Source organism: Podarcis liolepis (assembly GCF_965112155.1).
Source record: "Podarcis liolepis genome assembly, chromosome: W".
NCBI lineage: Eukaryota > Metazoa > Chordata > Lepidosauria > Squamata > Lacertidae > Podarcis > Podarcis liolepis.
In genome coordinates, this window is record NC_139568.1 from 33,819,018 (window position 1) to 33,840,618 (window position 21,601).

Genomic DNA, 21,601 nt, shown 5'->3' on the forward strand with positions numbered 1-21,601 from the left:
TACTCCAGTTGGAATCTGATATCGAAGGAAAAACCTTAAAATTTTAGGTCTTAAAAACCTTCCTCCTGAAGGAATTCAGGTAATTGAATATATAGAGAGCTGTTTAACGGAAATGCTGGAGCTACAGCTGGATTTAAAGGTGGAGATAAATGGTGTTAAAAGTTTTCCACTGAAAACCAAGAAAGCAAGAGGGGAAACATATATAACAATAATTCAATTTGCGTGCACAAGGGTGCGAGATTATATCCTTAAAACTTTCTGGGAAAAGTCGAATGCTAAACCCCTTGAATGGAGGGGAAATATAATTTCTATTTTCCTGGACTATGCTCCAATGGTGGCAGAAAAGAGACGATTATTTGCTCCTGCTCACAAGCTAGCAAGGGAATTAAAAATACAACACTTTACAATATACCCAGCTACTTTCTGCTTAAAGATAAATGATGAACTGCGCCGTTTTCAAAACCATGATAATGCGATAGCCTACCTCCAAGCAATAAATTGTGGATAAAGAGCCATGGTGAAGGGTAGGGGGGCTTTTCCTTTTTCTCCTACTCTAATTGAAAATGGTGTGGGGGGTAATGCCCTCCATTTTGAAGCTCTTCTTTGACCTGACCTTTCTGCTTGAAGAACCTCCAACTCATGTTGACTCACCATCTGAACAAAGTATCTTTGGCATAGAGCCATGAAACTCTAGATATATTAGTAATTTAATAATGGTGGAATTCTATATACCCTCGGGTTAATAGTCAACTGGTTTTATACCACTATTAAAGTTGAAATGCCGTGGAAATATTGATTTGTCATTCAATAAGTCTCAAACCATGTAATTATATGTTGTTTACTTATGTATATACCGTATTTTTCGCTCCATAGGGTGCACCGGATCATAGGTTGCACCTAGTTTTGGGAGGAGGAAAACAAGAAAAAATTATTCTGAATCCCAGAAGCCAGAACAGCAAGAGGGATCTGGCTTCTGGGATACCGTGTGGCTGTTCTGGCTTCTGGGATAACCGCGCCAAGCCTCTTCAGGGCAGCGGGATGAAGGCTTCCCCTGCCCGAAGAGGCTGTGCAGGGCTAAGACAGAAGCCAGGACAGGCGCGTCGCTGGAGAAGGAACAGAAGGAGTCCCTTCTCTTCCTCCTCTGGCTTCGCATGACAGGCGCGTCGCTCAAGGGGCGCTGCGCAGAGAGAGAGAAGGCGCAGCGCCCCTTCAGCGAAGCTGGAGAAGGAACAGAAGGAAACCCTTCTGTTCCTCCTCCGGCTTCCAGGTCAGGTGAGTCGCCGCGAAGCCAAGGAGCCTGCATTCGCTCCATAGGACGCACACACATTTCCCCTTCATCTTTGGAGGGGGAAATGTGCGTCCTATAGAGTGAAAAATACAGTAAGTTGATAATCAAAAGGGGGAAATGAAGCAAATCGACAATTCCTTTAAATCCTTATGTGCTAAGTCAAAAGCTCCCAATCATTATATTGGTGAAATTAGGAGCTCGAAGGGGTGAATGTTTGCGTCTTCTACAGAGCGGAAGTCATGCATTTTTTCTTTTTTTCTTTTGTTATCTATTTGTGTTTTATTGTTAAGTGTACTAAGTGTGAGGAGAACCTGAGCTTACAGGGTTAAACAGCTCAGTTCGTATGTCCTGCCTTCTGAGGGGGCGGAGAGATCCTACGTCTCACATCCGGGATCTGTTTCTTTGTTCTGTTATTCTGGCTTCGTTTTTGTACGGAACAGAGATGTACTTTTTACCAGACACTGGATGATGATTTATACTGCTGTAAATAAACGCTTCTAGATTAGAGAAGCTGACTGGACTTTTGATTTCTGCACACTAAAGGCAAGCACAGAGGGCAGAAGGCTAAAAGGCTAAATACGCTGTGTTTACTCTGCTGTGCTCAGAGGTCCGGGGAAAGCAGATATGAACCACGGAAGCCTGCAGGACCTTTACCCTGAGCAATATTTCACACTAAGTAGTTTTCTTTTTCCTTTTTTATCGTTAGTACTGTTACTATTATTATAAATTGTTGGTCATTTGTATATATTTGTGCCTACCTTTTCAGAACTCTTCCTATTTGTAGCTAGAGCTATTTCCTAGTTTCCTCTCTTTTCTCTCTCTATCCCTCTTTGCGCTGAGCAGTCGCGCCGGGGCTTCGGGTACCTCTGCGCAAGCGGTGGGAGGGCTCCCCCGGCTTGCGCAGCACTGCCTCTTATCCTGAAGCTACCCGAAGCAACTGCTGAGCGCGCCGGGGCTTCGGGATAAGAGGCAGCGCTGCGCAAGCCGGGGGGGGGGGGGCTCCCACGGCTTGCGGAGAGCAGCCTGTTCTGGGGGCTGGGGTCGGGGCAAGCTCGGGCTTCCCCCGCCCCAGCCTCGCACCTTGGGGGGGGGGAATATATTTTTTTTCTTTATTTCCCCCCCAAAAAACTAGGTGCGCCTTATGGGCCGGTGCGCCCTATGGGGCGAAAAATACGGTATATCAGAGGGAAGAAAATATCTTTCTCTGCCAACAAGGTCAAGATGCAAAAATTAAAAGAAAATAACCTAAAAAAATCTTTTAAAACATTATGGGGCAATATGGCAAATAACCCATCTAGGGTTACATATGAAAGAATACAACAACAAACACTAGAACTGAATAATATACTAGCTCAAAAAATTGAGTTCAGCTTATTATGTCTAAGACAAACATATTGGGAACAGGGAGAAAGACCGACAAAAATTCTAGCTAATCATCTAAAGCAGAAGAAAATGAACCAAATAATACCTTTAATAAGAAAGGCGGCGGGGGGGGGGGGGGGAATCACAGCGACCTCATCAACAGATATAAATAACGATTTTTTTAAAAGCTATATGAAGGGCCAGAAAATATACCAGAGGATGAGGTGGAAAACTTTTTTCAGGATATCAAACTACCAACCATTGAAGAATATCACAAAGATATGCTATCAGCCCCCCTGATATTGAGAATGAAATAGAAACAATGGGTAATGGAAAATCACCTGGACCAGATGGTTTTCCTATAGAATAGTATAAAATATTCAAAAATTTATTAGTCCCCAGACTTCTAGAAGTTTATGAGGAAGCAATATGAGTTTATGAGGTATAAAGGTGTCTATGCTGCAACATTTAATGAAGCTTTCATAATAATTATACCAAAACCTAACAAAGACCCCACTGAATGTGCAGATCACAGACCATTTTCATTAATGAATGTTGATGCAAAGATTCTGAATGCAATACTGGCTGAAAAATTACAAAAAGTCATCCAAGACTTGGTACTTAATAATCAAACAGGTTTTATAAAAACAAGACAAGCCACAGATAATGTAAGATTAACAATAGATTTGATAAATTTAAAGAGCAAGAGGAGTTTATGATAATGTCACTAGATGCAGAAAAGGCTTTCGATAGAATCTATAAAGAATTCATAGGGATCGTGTTATGTAAATTTGGCTTCCCTACAGAATACTGTAACTGGATTAAAATGATTTACAAAAATCCAACATCTCGGACTGTTACAAATGGTAGAATATCTAATGTGATTAATCCAAAACGAGGAACAAGACAAGGATGCCCTCTGTCTCCGTTACTATTTAATCTATGCCTGGAACCACTAACAAGAGTAATAATTCAAGATGAGCATATCAAGGAGGTAAAACACATGAAAGAAAATTACAAAATTGCATTATTTGCAGATGACATCCTTCTATTTATTACAAAACCAGAAGATACAATTCCAATAATTATGGAGAAAATAAAAACCTTTGGCTGAATATTGGGCTATTCCATAAATTGGACAAAATCAGAGATTTTGCCAATAGGGCCAAGGGATACATTGTATAAAAACCATCAATTTTGGATGTGCAAAGACTTTATTAAATATTTGGGCATAAAGATTTCATCAGATGTTAACCAAATCGTAAAATTACATTTGAATCAAATTATAAAAGAAATTTATTTTGATACTGAAAGGTGGGGACCTCCAAACCTTTCCCTTTGGGGAAAGGTTAATGTCCTCAAAATGACTATTGTTCCAAAGCTTTTATACATTCTTAGAGGATTACCAATATATATTCCCACCTTATATTTTCAAAAAATAAATCAACTATTTAGAGCGTGCCTATGGGGTACAAAGCCACCAAAAATATCACTACATAAAATGCAACTTCCAACTAAGGAAGGTGGTTTTGGACTCCCAAATCTGGAATTATATCACCAGGCCTACCTGCTGAGCAAGACAAATTGTTGGAGAGCAAGCAGGAATCCCAGTTGGGCTACTCTCAAATATAATTTCATTGAATCTCTTGTGGGGTGGACCAATCTCAGCTACAACTATAAGAAATATCCCATTAATCTGGAGACTATTAAAGCACCCATAAAAATTTGGATGAACATATATAAAAATAATAAGGATGACCCTTACCAGCATGAGAAATTAACAATATGGGCCAACCCAAAACTAAAAATTGGAAATCAAGTACAGTGGTACCTCGGGTTACAGACGCTTCAGGTTACAGACTCCACTAACCCAGAAATAGTACTTCAGGTTAAGAACTTTGCTTCAGGATGAGAACAGAAATCGTGTGGCGGCAGCGGGAGGCCCCATTAGCTAAAGTGGCACCACAGGTTAAGAACAGTTTCAGGTTAAGAACGGACCTCCAGAACAAATTAAGTTCCTAACCCAAGGTACCACTGTAATAATTTGGCAAAACTGGATGAAAAAGGTATTTTGACACTGAATCAATTAATTGATGAGAACTACAAATTTGTGGAATATAAGACTTTGCAGGTAAAGTATGGATTAACCAGTGAAATACACTGGCAATATATCCAATTGAAACATATGTTGGAAAAGCAGTTTGGCCCTGATGCTATAGCAGCATCGGAAACACCCATGCCGTTACAAGATTTAGTCTCTGCAACAAAAACAAAAAATCCTACACTTGCCCTATATAAAACTTTACTTAACAGGAAGAAATACGATTTAGAATATGAAAGACAAAAATGGAGTAAAGAGCTAGGAGTACAGATAGCAAATGATATAATAATAGTAATAAATTTTATTTATACCCTGCCCTCCCCGGCCAGAGCCGGGCTCAGAGCAGCTAACATCAATAAAATTTCAGTAAATAATAAGGAAAAAAAGAAAAGGCTTCTGGTTGGCCGCGCGATTAATGGCGGACGGGAGCTCTTTCGGAAGAAAGAGCCCCAGCGTTTTGAAGATTGGGGTGACCGCGAGAGTGTCGCGGAGCCCCCAAAAAACCTCAGATCGGGCTTTCTGAGGACCTGGTGTTCTGGCAGGTACCCTTAGTGACTCCTCTGCTCCCCGGTAAGCTCTAATAAGAGCCCCGAGAGCGAGCGGGGTTGGAGACGCGGGTACTGTGGAATTTACTCACTTTCTTCATAGCGCAAAGCTCCAAGTCCGGCAATTGTGAGCGACCAATTTCTCCGACCAAATTATCAAGGATTGGACAATTGTGAGTAAAAAAGATTTTAATTTGGACAGTTAATTGGAACGAAAGGGAATTAAATTACGGAGGTCGATCCCTTTCCGCTGAAGTAAAAGTGAAAGCAGTTACCTCTGACCGAAGCCGTAACTTTAAAAGACCTGTCAAAACTTCCAAGGAAATATGTCAAACCCCTCTTTCTGCAGGGGGAAGAGGGGAGAATTTGATTGATTTGAGACCCTGCTTGAGATAGACTTGACAGTGGATTAGACTCTTTCTTTTTAGAAGCGGTTCTCCCGGCAGGGGAAGGCTAGAATCCATTATTATGTCACAAAGGGAGCAGATACATTCAACTTTCGTTTTCCTCTTTGGGGATTACAAAGTAACTGCTGCTATCTGAGATTGTTAAAATAGCACACAGAGTTTCTTTTACCCTCCTTGAACTGGATATAAGTGTTTGAACTAATTTTGTGGTTAAAATAAAATAAAATAAAATAAAATAGGAAAGAGAATAAGACTTTGAAAGAGGGAAGCTGTTGGGCTACCTGCTGCTGCCTGCGCACTAAAAATCTGGTGGACTCTGACTGGGTGAGCTGACCTTGAAACTTTGGAATAGCTATGGCTAATGGGGTATATAAGTCTGAGAAAAGTAAAAGTAAAGATAGAAGACCTTCTAAAGCACCAACTTTTGAAGAGTCGGTGATGCAAATGTTAACAGACATAAGAGCAGGTGTGAGAGGAACTCAGCAGACTGTACAGGAGTTGAAACAAGAATTTGTAGATGTGAAAAAAGACATTCAAGAGGTCAGGGAGGAAGTTGCTGCCCACGAAACAAGACTGAGGGAATTGGAAACAGTGAGAGTGCCTGACGTGGAGAAGATTCAACAGGATGCGCTCAATGCAATTGCTTTTTTACAGATGAAGGAACGGGAGAATCAACTGAGAGTAAGAGCTGCACCCCAATTGGAACAAGATAATCTTAAGGATTGACATTGGGTCTACATTACAAAAAAAGCTTGAAGATTAAAGATAAGCCAATTGTTTTGTTTAAGGAGATTCCAAAGCATTTTTTGAACCTAAGGAATAACTACGCAGACTTGGCTGGAACTCTGAGAAGGAAGAACATCTTTTTTAGGTGGGAATTTCCAGAAGGCCTCTCCTTTAAATTTCAAGGAAGGAAACAAAGAATTAGGACCGTCAAAGAAAAAAACAAGGTTCCTGGAAAAAAATGCCAAGGATCTGGGATTGGAAAGTGAGCAGACGCCAGGGGCAGGCGCAGGAGCTCCTGAATAGTTTAAGATGGTATTGAGAATATATTCATGGAATGTTAATGGTTTGAACTCACGACCAAAAAGGAACCAAGTGTGATGGGATGATGAGCTGCTTGTGCGTAAAATCGTAGTCCCTCAGAGTTTGCTCAAGTCCACAAACCTCTGTCGGTGACGGAGCCCCTCAAACATGGCTCCTCTAGTCACTGGCAGATTCCGACAGTGGCTGCTTTCGGAATCGCTTCCAACATAAAAGCTCCTTAACGGAAACACGTCTTCTGGACTCACGGCGTGACAGTTTCCGGCGAGGAGTGGGTCTCCCTATGGGAGGTCCAGAAACCTCCCCACTGTTCTCGCTGGAAGTGTCCCTGAGCCATCCCTCCTGCTCGCTTTCCCTCAGAGACCCACCTCTCCCCCTGCTGGTTCCTGCTTCAGCTGCTGGGTCTCTCCCAACCTCCGTGAGCCCTTCCACCACCTGCCCCTCCGATGGCAGTTCCCTGACATCCACCTCCCCTCCAGGGCCCCCTTCACCCCCTCCCGTTCCCTCTCCTCTGGGCGGTGAGGAGGTAAAACCCCGGAAAGAATCCTCTTCATCTTCAGACGTCTCGAACATTTCCCTCCATCGGTTGCAGTTCCGGGTCTTTGAATCCTCCTCCTCCTCGGAGTCTGCGAACCCCTCCAACTCCTCTTCCTCGTCTGTGGTTGCAAAGTATTCCCTCCGGAACCTCGCTACAGGCTGAGGTTTCCTTGGGAACCTCTGATGAAAAGTTTCTATTAAGACCTCGTCATTGACATCCTCTGCCATGACCCAGGTGTTTTCTGACTCCGGTTCCCCTTCCCACATTACCAAATACTCCACTTGATCTCCCTTCCACCTGGAATCAAGGATCTCCGCCACATGGCTGCTGTGTTCCCTTTCCTCCATTGCTGGTCCCCGGGTGAACCTCCCTTCTCTGTCCCCTTTATACGGTGACAGTAACGACCTGTGGAAAACTGGGTGCAGCTTCATGTGGTTCGGTAACCGGAGTCTGAAAGCCACTGGGTTGACCTGTTGCGTGACTTCAAATGGGCCCAATCTTTTGGGTCTTAACTTCTTACAACCCCCTTTGAATGGTAACCCTTGGGTTGACAGCCACACCTGGTCCCCCACCCTAATGGTTTCACCTTCCCTTCGGTTTCTGTCCGCCTGCCTCTTATACTCCTCCTTGGCCCTGTCTAAGTTGAGTTGGAGCTGACGATGGATCGCTTCCATTTCCTCTACGAACTGTTCGGCTGCTGGGACGCTCCATCTCTACCTTTCCCCCCCTGGGAAAGCCCTGGGATGACACCCGTAATTAGCCAAAAAGGGGCTCATCCCTGTGGACACGTACTCCGCATTGTTGTAGGCAAATTCCGCCAACGCCAGCTTCTCCACCCAATCGTTCTCTCTGTCGTTGACATAACACCTTAGATATTGCTGGAGTACGCCATTGGCTCTTTCCGCCTGCCCGTTGGTTTCAGGATGCCGGGCAGTCGAAAAATTGACCTCTACATGCAGTAAGCTCATGAGCTTCCTCCAGAACCTGGAAGTAAATTGTTTTCCCCTGTCTGAGACCACCCTCAATGGCACCCCATGCAACCTAAAAACATTTTCTACAAACAATTTCCCGGTTTCTTCTGCCGTGACTGCAAGTGAGCAGGCTATAAAGTGGCCCATTTTGGTTAACAGGTCTACCACAACCATGATGGCTGTTTTCCCTCTGGACTTTGGCAGATCAGTCATGAAATCTAGGACACTGCTTCCCATGGTCTTTCAGGTGTGGGTAGCGGTTCTAATAACCCCGCCGGTGCCCGCCTCTCCCCTTTGGCTCGCTGGCATTGGTCACACCCTCTCACATACTCCCGTACATCTTCCCTGACCTTGGGCCACCAAAATTCCCTGGTAACCAACCACATGGTTTTGTGTTGCCCAAAATGCCCCGCTGTGGGGCTATCGTGCAGCTGCTTGAGTACTTTCCCCCTCAACTCTCCTTCAGGTATATACAGTGCTCCCTTGTAATACAATGTCCCATTTCTCTCCTCAAAACCTCCTGGTTTGTCTCCCTCCCTCCTGAGACCCCTGAGTTTGTCCTGGGCGTATTCATCATTCTCCGTTCCCTCCACCAGTTCTCTTTGCCCCACCAATGCCGCCCCACACACCCAACGGTCCTCTGGAATGACATGTCTCTCTTCGGGTGCTCCCTCCCCCTCCAAATATTCGGGTTTGCGTGAGAGAGCATCCGCCCTAATGTTCTCCGGGCCTGGCACGTAACAAATCTCAAAGTTAAATTTGGAGAACTCCTGGGCCCATCTCACTTGCCGTTGGTTGAGTACTCGTGCCGTTCTCCAATATTCTAGGTTCTTGTGGTCAGTGCACACTTGCACCTTATGTTGTGCGCCAATTAGCAGGTGCCTCCATCTCCGGAAAGCCTCATGAATGGCGAGTAGTTCTCGGTCGTACACCGTGTAGTTCCTCTCGGATTTGTTCAGCTTTCGCGAAAAAAAGGCACACGGTCTCCACTCTGACTCCTCCTTCACAGGCTGCAGAAGCACCGCCCCGATCGCTCTGTCTGATGCGTCCGTTTCCACTCTCATCGGTTTTTGTAAATCCACATGCAGGAGCTGTTCTTCAGAGGCGAAGGCCCTTTTTAGCTCCTTGAATGCTCGCTCCGCCTCCTCGGTCCAAACGAATTTCTTCTTACTGCTGAGACAGTCCGTAATGGGCGCCGTCAGGTGGGCAAAGTTTCGGATGAACTTACGATAGAAGTTCCCAAACCCTAGGAACCTCTGCACATCCTTCTTTGTTTTGGGTGTTTTCCATTCCAGCACCGCCTGGACCTTGCCTGGATCCATGGCCAATCCCTTGTCTGACAGGCGATACCCCAGGAATTCCACCTCCTTGGTATGAAACTGACCCTTCTCCAGTTTCACCCACAGCTGGTTCGCTTGCAGCCTGCTCAACACTTCTCTGACGTCTCTCACATGCTGCTCCTCATTCTCTGAATACACCAACACGTCGTCTAAGAAGGCTACGCAATTCTTGTAAAGCAAAGGCCCCAGGACGTGGTTCATGAACGATTGAAAACATGCTGAGCCTGCTTGTAGGCCGAAGGGCATAACGAGATATTCAAATGCTCCCAATGGGGTGAACATGGTGGTTTTCCATTCATCCCCCTTCCTTATACGTATCAGGTTGTACGCCCCCCTTAGGTCCAGCTTTGTAAAAATCTTTCCCTTCCGCACCCTGGTCAAAATGTCGTCAATCCTGGGCATAGGGAAGGCCACTGGTTCTGACACTGCGTTTAAGGCCCTGAAGTCACACACAAGCCTCGGCTTGTCCGTGTTTTTTTTATCCACAAAAAACACTGGGCTGCCTCCCACCGCTCTGGACTCTCTGATGAAACCTCTCTTCAGGTTCTTGTCAATGAACTCCCTTAGCTCCTGCATCTCTCTGTCTGACATGGCGTACAGCTTGCCTACAGGGAGCTGTGCCCCAGGGAGTAAATTGATTTGACAGTCAAAGGGTCTATGCGGGGGTAGTTGGTCAGCTTCCCTTTCGCTGAAAACGTCGCTGAGATCTGCGTATTGTCGTGGCACCTTCACTTTCTCCGTTACTTCCGTCCCTGCTAGGGTGGCTTGGGCCCCTGCTGAACCCTTTCCCTCTTTGCAGTGTTCTAAGCAATGCGCTGAACCAAAGGAAACCACTCTCTGATGCCAGCCCACCAGCGGATCATGTAACGCTAGCCAGCTCATCCCCAAAATAATGGGAGCCCCTCCCAAGGTGGCCACATTAAACGCTATCAGTTCGGTGTGCCTTGCCACCTTCATTATCATTGGGACGGTCTGCAAGCTGACTTCTCCTCCCAACAGCTCCCTGCCATCGATCGTGGTCACCTGCAGGGGGTTGCTTAAAGAGATCGTCTGTATCTGGTGTTCGGCTCCAAACTCTTTGCTCATGAAATTGCAGGAGCTGCCTGAGTCCAACAGCGCCTTTATCTTTAGGGAGTGTCCGTTTTGCAGCTCTAGCGACACTTCTATCACTAGGGCAGGTTTAGGAGGTTCTGACGTGGGCACTTTCACTGCTCTTTGGCCTGGCTGCTGTGCCCCGACGGTGGCAGCCAGGCGTTGGCTTTTACTTGCTCCGGTATTTCTTCCTCTCTTCCCTCAACAGCTCCCACCATCCCTTGCCATTCCTTCCTCTGGGGGCAGACTCTGGCAAAGTGACCTGGCTGTTGGCAGAGATAGCATTTCCGGGCGCCTTTTCCCTCCTTCTTCCCCCCCTCACTGGGCTTTGAAACTGCGCGCGCGCGCGCTGTTCCGATTTCCATCGGCTCTGCCGGCGGGAAAGTTGGCTCTGGAATGTCTGGAATGCGGAACTCCTTCCAACGTTCCCCCTTCCCTTCCCGCCTCTCCAAGGTTCTCGCCTCCTGGAGCGCTCCTATGGTCAGCGCAGATTTGGTCAGCTGGTCCATAGAATCCGCCCTGGGCCCCCGGGAAAGTTCGTCTTTCACAGCCGAAGCAAGACCTTCTTCAAATAGCATTTGAATGGGTTCCGCCGATAAGTCCCACCCCAATCTGTGAACCAGCATGGTAAACTCAGTCCAGTACTCACGGACAGATCGGCTCCCCTGTTTGCAAGCCATTAGCTGTCTGTGCACCACTCCCTGCTCAATATCGCTGGAAAACATCAGATCCATGGCACGAAAGAACTTCATTGTGTCCTTTAGGACGTCATTATTTGTTGCCATCAGGGGTCTAACCCAGTCTCTCGCCCCCTTTTCAAGATGCCCAATCACGAAAGCCACTCGCGATTCCTCGTCAGGCAATTCATCAAACTGCAGATTGAGGGCATATTGCATCTCTGTCCGAAAGGCATGATAGTCCTTGGGCTCCCCCCCCCCAAACTTCTGCACCAATCCTGGTACCTTTCTGGTGAGCTGGGTTGCTTTCCCCTTTTTGTCTGCATCCTGAGCCCTTCTCTCCTCAAGCCTCGCCGTCTGCAGCGCTAGCTGGACCTCCAACACCCGGTACCTTTCTTCCAGGCTTGGACTCGCCCCCGCTCCTGCTTCTCCGGTTCCGGCTGGGTCGCTCATGATGCCTTCTCCTGCACAAACAGCTTACAGAGACAGTCGGAATGCTGTGAAGGGATGATGAGCTGCTTGTGCGTAAAATCGTAGTCCCTCAGAGTTTGTTCAAGTCCACAAACCTCTGTCTGTGACGGAGCCCCTCAGACATGGCTCCTCTAGTCACTGGCAGATTCCGACAGTGGTTGCTTTCGGAATCGCTTCCAACATAAAAGCTCCTTAACGGAAACACGTCTTCTGGACTCGCGGCGTGACAGTTTCCGGCAAGGAGTGGGTCTCCCTATGGGAGGTCCAGAAACCTCCCCACTGTTCTCGCTGGACGTGTCCCTGAGCCCTCCCTCTTGCTCGCTTTCCCTCAGAGACCCACCTCTCCCCCTGCTGGTTCCTGCTTCAGCTGCTGGGTCTCTCCCAGCCTCCGTGAGCCCTTCCACCACCTGCCCCTCCGATGGCAGTTCCCTGACAGATTCCCACACAGGAAAGTAATAACAAAACATCATATGTCCATAAAATGGTTGGAGTCTTATGTTCAATATAGAGCTTTCAGATATTTGGTAAGTTTCTTCATTAATATCACTGTCCATACCTTTTGTCCTCATAAGAAAAGTTGCAAGTTTTCTAAATTTCCCCAGTTTTGTGCCACCAGTTGTTGGGCTGCTGCAAGCAGGGATTTTATTATTTCCTTAGACTGTAACTCCTTTTGCTCTCTGTGAAAATCAGTCAATAAAGTTAACTGTGGTGAGCCACAGACTCTCTGGGCCCCATTTATGAGCAGGGAATCCTGCCCAATGCTTTTAGCAGCCCACATGTGGTGGAAGAGCAGTCTCTTAAGCCTATGCTTCCATTTCCCTGCAGATGGCACAGGAGTGGCTAGAGAACCAGAAATCAAAAGAGCAAAGGCCTTTTGAGTTGAATTTGCTGAACTTCAACGCAGACACAAATGAAGCAGATTTTACAAGTGAGTGAGAATTTCACTGCATATAAACAAATGGGAAGTAGAAATGCAGTCCTGTTTTTAATGGTGGTTGTAATAGATAACAGAAGTGCTTGTGTTAACACTAGACTGTTGGGGTGAGCAGTCAAGGGCTATTATATTTTATTCTGCCTGTATCTTTTTTGCTTTTCTGCCCAACACAGAATGTTGATGTGTATTTTAGCCTGTTTTCAGTTTCTCGTTGATTTGATTTTTTAAAAATGTTTTAAATAATTTTTTTACCAATTATTTTATTGTTTTAATCTTTGGTAAACTGCTTTGAAGTTGTGAAAAACCAAACAAGCGGTGTATAAATTTTATGAAATAAAATAAACCAATATCTGTGACAAACAAACTGATATCCAGGTGCTGCAAATGATTAAATGAATAATGAATAAAAATCAATTTTATTTGATTAAAAAGGAAAAAAACGAGGATTGAGGCAAGGTGTGCCTGCTTTATCTCAATACCCAGAATGCTTTCTCTCTCCAAAATGGACCTCAGCAGGTCTCACCAATGAAAAAGCTCATACAACTAAATTGAGTGAATATTTATTAGAATGTGCGACTGGGTAACCAAAAACATCTGGAATTCAAAGTTCAGCTGTAGCAACTTGTGCTCGACATGCCTACTGTTTTATTAAGAGCTTTTGGTAACAACGTAGTTGTATCTGTATGTGGCTAAATGCTTGCATATTTTTGTTCTGTGTTCAAATTACTTCTCCAGTTAACATCTCAAGAAGCAATTTAGAGAAACAGCTGCACCCAAAGGAATGTGACTTGGTGTTCTTAATATTGTCTGAAAAGCAAAACTTCTATAGCAAAGAAGGCAAGGCAGAGAGCTGTCCATTACGCCATGTGGGCTATGTGACTCGGTTTTATACTGGTAGGTTTTTTTTTTTAAAAAAACAAACACTAAAAAGTAAGTGTACAAGACAATTATGTTAGCCAACCCTTGGTGTCAGTAAGTTATTTGATTTGGGATGGGGGACCCATTTCTGCTATTTCAGCATGAAATTCTGGCTCAGTCCAGGTATTGCACCAAGCTTTGTGGTTAAGAAAGCTTAACTATAGTTTGGCATGAAGTTTTGAGTCGACAAACCATGGTTTATCATCCACTGGCAAGCCAAGAAGCCATGGATTGAGATCAGAAGCCATTGTTTGAAGTGGGGTTACAAGCCACAGTTTTGGGAAATGGAAGCAGGCAAAGAACTCTAAACAATGTACAGTCTGTTAATATGTATGCTAGAAAAGCTCTCAAATCATGATTTGAATGCTAGATGATAATGAATGCATACACCGTGGTTTCTGAATTGTACCCCTGTGTATCTCTCTCTCTCAGAGATGAAAGAGCAGGATGCCTGTCTCCTGTCTGTCAAGACACAAGGAAATTTGTCCGGTGTTGATAAGAATGTCAGGTGTGTGGTGGTCAGTTCTTTGGTGACAACGGAGCAAATGTTCAAGGCCCTCCTTCTCCTGAACCGAAGCCCTCTAGCCAAAGCCATAATCAGCCCACAAAACTCTGACTTCTGTCTGACAGGCTCAACTGTGGACTTGGAGACTTCTGTAAGTGTTTGTTTTAAAAGGCAATATAACCCAGTTCTGACTTGGGGAGGTACAGTGGTGCCTCGCAAGACGAAATTAATTCGTTCCGCAAGTTTTTTCTTCTTGCGAGTTTTTTGTCTTGCGATGCACGGTTTCCCATAGAAATGCATTGAAAATCAATTAATGCGTTCCTATGGAAACCGCCTTCAGACCAGGTCCGGGGACAGTCTGTCCCCCGACCTCTTCTGAAGGCTGGGGGGGGGGGACAAGGGCTTTTCTTTCCACCCCCAGCATTTTAAAAAAACCCCGGGACAGCGGAGGACTTCTCCGCTGTCCGGGGCGATCTTAAAATGCTGGCGGGCGGCATTTTAAAATCGCCCGGGACAGCGGAGGACTTCTCCGCTGTCCGGGGTGATGTAAAAGCCCCTCGGAAGGCAGGCAGGGGGGACAAAGACTTTTGCCCCCCGCCCGCCTTCAGAAGAGGTCCTGGACCTCTTCTGAAGGCGGGCGGGGGGCGAAAGTCTTTGCCCCCCCCCCGCCTGCCTTCAAAAGCCGTCCGGGACAGCGGAGAAAGGCGCTGCCTATCTCTGCTCTCCCGGGAAGGCAGGCAGGGGGGAGCAAAGACTTTCGCCCCCCCGTCCGCCTTCAGAAGAGGTCCTGGACCTCTTCTGAAGGCGGGCGGGGGGCGAAAGTCTTTGCCCCCCCCGCCTGCCTTCAAAAGCCATCCGGGAAGGCAGGCAGGGGGGAGCAAAGACTTTCGCCCCCCGCCCGCTTTCAGAAGAGGTCCTGGACCTCTTCTGAAGGCGGGCGGGGGGCGAAAGGCTTTGCTCCCCACCGCGAGCATTTTAAAAGCAGTCCGGGATAGCAGGGAAGAGCTTCCCGCTATCGCGGACGGCTTTTGAAGGCAGGCAGGGGGGAGCAAAGACTTTCGCCCCCCCGCCCGCCTTCAGAAGAGGTCCTCTTCTGAAGGCGGGCGGGGGGCGAAAGTCTTTGCTCCCCCCTGCCTGCCTTCCCAGGAGAGCTTTTGAAGGCAGGCGGGGGGGCAAAGACTTTCGCCCCCCGCCCGCCTTCAGAAGAGGTCCAGGACCTCTTCTGAAAGCGGGCGGGGGGCGAAAGTCTTTGCTCCCCCCTGCCTGCCTTCCCGGACGGCTTTTGAAGGCAGGCGGGGGGGGCAAAGACTTTCGCCCCCCGCCCGCCTTCAGAAGAGGTCCAGGACCTCTTCTGAAGGCGGACGGGGGGCGAAAGTCTTTGCTCCCCCCTGCCTGCCTTCCCGGGAGAGCAGAGATAGGCAGCGCCTTTCTCCGCTGTCCCGGACGGCTTTTGAAGGCAGGCGGGGGGGGGGCAAAGATCTTCGCCCCCCGCCCGCCTTCAGAAGAGGTCCAGGACCTCTTCTGAAGGCGGGCGGGGGGCAAAAGTCTTTGTCCCCCCTGCCTGCCTTCCGAGGGGCTTTTACATCACCCCGGACAGCGGAGAAGTCCTCCGCTGTCCCGGGCGATTTTAAAATGCCGCCCGCCAGCATTTTAAGATCGCCCCGGACAGCGGAGAAGTCCTCCGCTGTCCCGGGGTTTTTTTAAAATGCTGGGGGTGGAAAGAAAAGCCCTTGTCCCCCCCCCCCAGCCTTCAGAAGAGGTCGGGGGACAGACTCTTCCCTGCTATCCCGGACTGCTTTTAAAATGCTCGCGGTGGGGAGCAAAGCCTTTCGGCCCCCGCCCGCCTTCAGAAGAGGTCCTGGACCTCTTCTGAAGGCGGGCGGGGGGCGAAAGTCTTTGCCCCCCCTCCGCCTGCCTTCAAAAGCCGTCCGGGAAGGCAGGCAGGGGGGAGCAAAGACTTTCGCCCCCCGCCCGCATTCAGAAGAGGTCCTGGACCTCTTCTGAAGGCGGGTGGGGGGCGAAAGTCTTTGCCCCCCCGCCTGCCTTCAAAAGCTCTCCTGGGAAGGCAGGCAGGGGGGAGCAAAGACTTTCGCCCCCCGCCCGCCTTCAGAAGAGGTCCTGGACCTCTTCTGAAGGCGGGTGGGGGGCGAAAGTCTTTGCCCCCCCCGCCTGCCTTCAAAAGCCGTCCGCGATAGCGGGAAGCTCTTCCCTGCTATCCCGGACTGCTTTTAAAATGCTCGCGGTGGGGAGCAAAGCCTTTCGGTCCCCGCCCGCCTTCAGAAGAGGTCCAGGACCTCTTCTGAAGGCCGGAGGGGGGGGGGAAGGCTTTGCTCCCCACCACCAGCATTTAAAAGAGGTCCCCGGAGATTTCCCTATGGGCTTTCGTCTTGCGAAGCAAGCCCATAGGGAAATTCGTCTTGCGAAGCGCCTCCAAAACAGAAAACCCTTTCGTCTTGCGGGTTTTCCGTCTTGCGAGGCATTCGTCTTGCGGGGTACCACTGTATAAGATATTTTGCTACCCATTACACAAATCGTATGCCAATGAGCCAGGTGTTAAGCTGAAACTCCCTCAGAGATGGGCAGAGAAGACCAGAGAGAGGCAAGAGAATATTTCTACTCCAGCAGCCAACTTTCCGGAGGTGGAGGCGGGGGATAGGAGGAGAGACAGTTAGCTGTTAAGATTAGCACTAGATGGAAGCTTTCTCCTGCCATCTCCAGGGAAGCCTTCAGAATTATGGTTCACACACCGCCGATTTTCAAGTGTTGCCCTTAACATGTGGCCACAAATCTGCATCTCTTGGGAACATGGTCTTTTAGATGTGAGACAAGGGTGGGGACCTCAGTCCCAGGGACCAAATGCCACCCTCCAGGCCGCTCTGTTTTGTTTTGTTTTAATGTTTTTTATTAATTTTCCAACACAAATAAACAATCATATCAGAATTTCCACAAATTTAACTCTATTTGGACTTCCTTCAGCTTCTCTGACAGTCATCCATATTTGCCTCCCAGTTACGCATTTCTTCTGTTTATATTGCCATTAACCTTTCCTCCCACTTCTATTTCTTTCAAACAATATATCTCAACTTTCACAGTGCTTCTTGGAACCCCACTAGCGTTGTTTGCACATCACACGTTCTTTTCAGATATTCAACAAATTTCCCCCAGTCCTCGATGAACTTTTGGTCTCGAAGATATTTGATTTTCCCAGTTAGTCTGTGCAGTTCTGCATAGTCTGTCAGCTTCAGTCTCCATTCTTCTACCGTCGGTATTTCCTCTTGTTTCCATTTCTGGGCCAGTAGAATTCTTGCTGCTGTAACTGCATATTGGAAAGGTTTACAGTCCTTTCTTCTTATTTCCTTTCCTGTAATACCTAAAAGAAATATCTCTGGTTTCTTTGCAAATGTACATTTTAACATCTTTTTCATTTCATTGTATATCATCTCCCAAAATCCCTTCACTTTCTTACACTCCCACTATGGCGGCCAAGAGGGCCAACATGGAGTCCTGCAGGCTTTCGCTGCGCACTCTGCTCCCTGGAGATCTCGGAAACGTCCTCTCTGCCTCTTTGGCCGGTTTAGCAGAGCGAATACAGCGGTCAGAAGCGATTGCAGTGTGTGGGCAATAAATCAGAACACACACAAGGCGTTCTCTTATCTTCTTAGCCTTTAATCGTGTAGCATAACAGCATAAATCACCCCGGCGAAAGCTCGCACATTCTTCCCTCTCGCATAGCGTACGAGACACTGAAACACTCAGAGTAAACCACTCCCGTATGTGTCTGTAACCACGCCTCAAGAAGTGAGACGTCACTCAGAACTCTTTAACCCTGTAAGTTCTGAAACCCTTAACACCCACCACATGTGATAAAACGTTCCTTCTGTTTCCTTACATTTCCAACACTTATTACACGTCTTATACATTTTTGCTAATTTTACCGGTGTAAATATCTTTCATATTCCATTCCAACAATATTTTGTACATTTTTGACAGAATTTTAGAATCATTATTTATCACTTCTGTCTGGAACTTTGAGTCTTTTTCTACATAACCCTTTTCTTTGATATCTTCTTTAAACATTTCATTAACCTGAAAATAATGCAACCAGTCATAAACATAGAATCATAGAATCATAGAGTTGGAAGAGACCACAAGGGCCATCGAGTCCAACCCCCTGCCAAGCAGGAAACACTATCAGAGCACTCCTGACATATGGTTGTCAAGCCTCTGCTTAAAGACCTCCAAAGCAGGAGACTCCACCACACTCCTTGGCAGCAAATTCCACTGTCGAACAGCTCTTACTGTCAGGAAGTTCTTCCTAATGTTTAGGTGGAATCTTCTTTCTTGTAGTTTGGATCCATTGCTCCGTGTCCGCTTCTCTGGAGCAGCAGAAAACAACCTTTCTCCCTCCTCTATGTGACATCCTTTTATATATTTGAACATGGCTATCATGTTCTCTAACTTGTTCGTATGGCTTTAGTTTCCATTTTCCTCCTTCTTTGATTATCAATTGACCATATGTAATCCAGTTACCTCTCATATTTATTTTCTTTACACTCATAACCTGTAATGGAGACAACCAGTGTGGAACTCTGGGTTCTAATAGGTTTTTGTACCTATCCCATATTTCTATTAGTGAGCTCCGAAATATGTGGTTCCCGAAACCTTTATGAATTTTATTCTTTTCACACCATAAATACGCGTGCCATCCAAATCTGTTGTCAAATCCTTCTAAATCTAATAACTCCTTATTCTCTAATTTTATCCATTCTTTCAACCAGCAAAGACATGCTGCTTCGTAGTATAGTTTCAAGTCCGGCAGGGCGAAGCCTCCTCTTTCCTTTGCATCTGTTAATAACTTAAATTTAATTCTCGGCTTCTTACCCTGCCAGATATACCTTGAGAGCACTCTTTGCCACTCTTTAAAAATTACTACCCCCTTTATTATGGGGATAGTCTGAAACAAAAATAACATCTTTGGAAGAACACTCATTTTAACCATAGAGATTCTACCCCAAAAAGATAACTTCAATCTTCCCCACATCTCCAAATCTTTCCTTATTCCATTCCAGACCGGTGTATAATTATTCTGAAACAAATCAATATTTTTAGGAGTTAACCAAATTCCTAAATATTTTACCCTTTTCACCACCTCTATCTCTATTCTTTGTTGCATTATTTCTATCATACTTTGATCCATATTTTTAGCAATTATTTTAGTTTTCTTCTTGTTTAGTCTGAACCCTGCCACATTTCCAAATTTCTCAATCTCTTCCAATACTTCTTTTACACTTTCTAATGGTTCTTCAATCGTAATTACTAGATCATCTGCAAAGGCTTTCACTTTGTATTCATCCTGACCAACTCTTACCCCTTTTATTAATTCATTTTGTCTCATCGACCTCAAAAAAACCTCTAGGACCTTTATAAATAGCAGTGGTGAGAGTGGGCATCCCTGTCTAGTTCCTTTTGTTATTTTGATATCTTCTGTAATCACATTATTAACAATTAATTTTGCTTTCTGCTCTGTATAAATTGCCTTTATCCCATTAAAAAACTCTATCCCCACATCCATATATTCCAAGTTCTTCAACATAAAATCCCAAGCAATATTGTCAAAGGCCTTTTCTGCATCTACAAACATTAATATAGCTTGTTTCTCATTCCTGGCAGTCAGATACTCCAAAATATTAATTACATTTCTTATATTACCTTTCATCTGCCTGCCTGGAAGGAAACCCGCTTGATCTTTGTGAATAATTTCTTGCAATATCTTTTTCAATCTGTTCGCTAAAATCCATGCAAATATCTTATAGTCTGTATTAAGCAGTGAAATAGGCCTGTAATTTTTAACTTGTGTTAAATCTGAGTCCTGTTTAGGGATAAGTGTAATAAATGCTTCTTTCCACGTTTCAGGGATGTCTCTTTCTTTTAAAATATTGTTCATTACTTCTTTCAGTGGTGTCATTAAAGCATCTCTCAGTTCTTTATAGTAGCCTGATGTAAATCCATCTGGTCCAGGGGCTTTCCCCCTTTTCAGTTCCTTTATGGCCTCTTTTATCTCCTCGTTTCCTATTGGGGCATTCAGTTGGTCTTTCTTTTCTGCCGGGATCTTCTGCACCTTTTTTTCTTTCAAAAATCGTTCTATTTTCCTCATATTATTTCTTTCTCTGTTTTTATATAGTTGTCTATAAAAGTCCAAAAATCCTTTTCTAATTCCTTTCGGATTGTCAACCTCTTCTCCGTTTACAATAATTTTATTAATTGTATTTTGCTCTTTTCTCTTTTTGGTTTGCCACGCAAGCCATTTACCAGATTTGCTTGCAAATTCAAAGTTTTTTTGTCTTAACCTTTTAATATTCAGTTCTATTTCTTTATTTATGATCATTGTAAATTGGGTTTGTAAAGTCTTAATCTCTTGTTTTATTTTTAAATTATTTGGTTTTTTAATTATTTTTTGTTCATTGTCCATAATCTGCTTTAGGATTTCTTTTTTCCCTTTTTCTCTATTCTTATTCTTCAAAGAATTCTGCTGGATAAAGAAACCTCTCATCACTGCCTTGCTTGCATCCCATACTACACTCATCTTCGTTCCTTTATTGCTGTTGTCCACAAAATACTCAGTTAGTTTCTTTTGTGCTTTTTCAATGATTTTTTGATCGTCGAAGAGGTAATCATTGATTCTCCATCTAAAGGTTCTTTCCTCGAATCCTTTCAATTCCATTTTTATTGGATTATGGTCTGAAATTATTCTTGGTTGGATCTCAATTTGAAGAATTCTTGGAGTCAAATCGTTCGACACCCATATTTGATCTATTCTTGACATTGACTGATTCGGTTCAGAGAAATAAGTGAATTGTTTTTCCAATGGATATCTGAGTCTCCAAATATCGATCAAATTATAATTCTTTACCATTGCGAAAAAAGTCTTAGGCAATTTTCCTTCTTTGCTTGATCCATCTCTTAGTCTGTCCATTTCCAATGAGACCACTCCATTCATTTCTCCCATTACTATGATTTTCTGGTCCATATATTCAAATAGTTTTTCTTCTAAAGATTTATAAAAATCTGTCTTGTTTCCATTAGGTGTGTAGATCCTGACAATTATCAAATTTTCGCCCTGCCATTTGATCCGTACTGCAATCATCCTTCCTTCTTCATCTTTGAAGATTTGTTGTGATTCAATTTTACTTTTGATATATAGAACTACCCCTCTTTTTTTCTCTTTATCTGAAGATACAAATTCGTTTCCTAATCTTTTGTTAATCAAAATTTTCCTATGTTTCCTTGCGACGTGTGTCTCTTGTAAACATATAATGTCCAGATTGTTCTTTTTAAAAAATTGTTCAATTTTATTCCATTTTCCCCCCTCATTCATCCCATTAATATTCCAATTCCATAATTTTAGGGC

General features: G+C 45.2%; 1 protein-coding gene across 1 annotated transcript in view; it reads left to right on the forward strand.

Moving 5' to 3' along the window:
• The first annotated feature begins 12,570 nt into the window (after positions 1-12,570).
• The window catches only part of LOC310697710 (putative helicase senataxin), a 109,092-nt gene continuing 100,061 nt past the window's right edge, over positions 12,571-21,601 (forward strand). Inside the window, exons 1-3 of the mRNA XM_083484420.1 lie at positions 12,571-12,764; positions 13,506-13,664; positions 14,121-14,344. Coding sequence (XP_083340546.1) covers positions 12,662-12,764; positions 13,506-13,664; positions 14,121-14,344 — 486 coding nt within the window. The 5' untranslated portion in view covers positions 12,571-12,661. The remainder of the gene's footprint in view (positions 12,765-13,505; positions 13,665-14,120; positions 14,345-21,601) is intronic.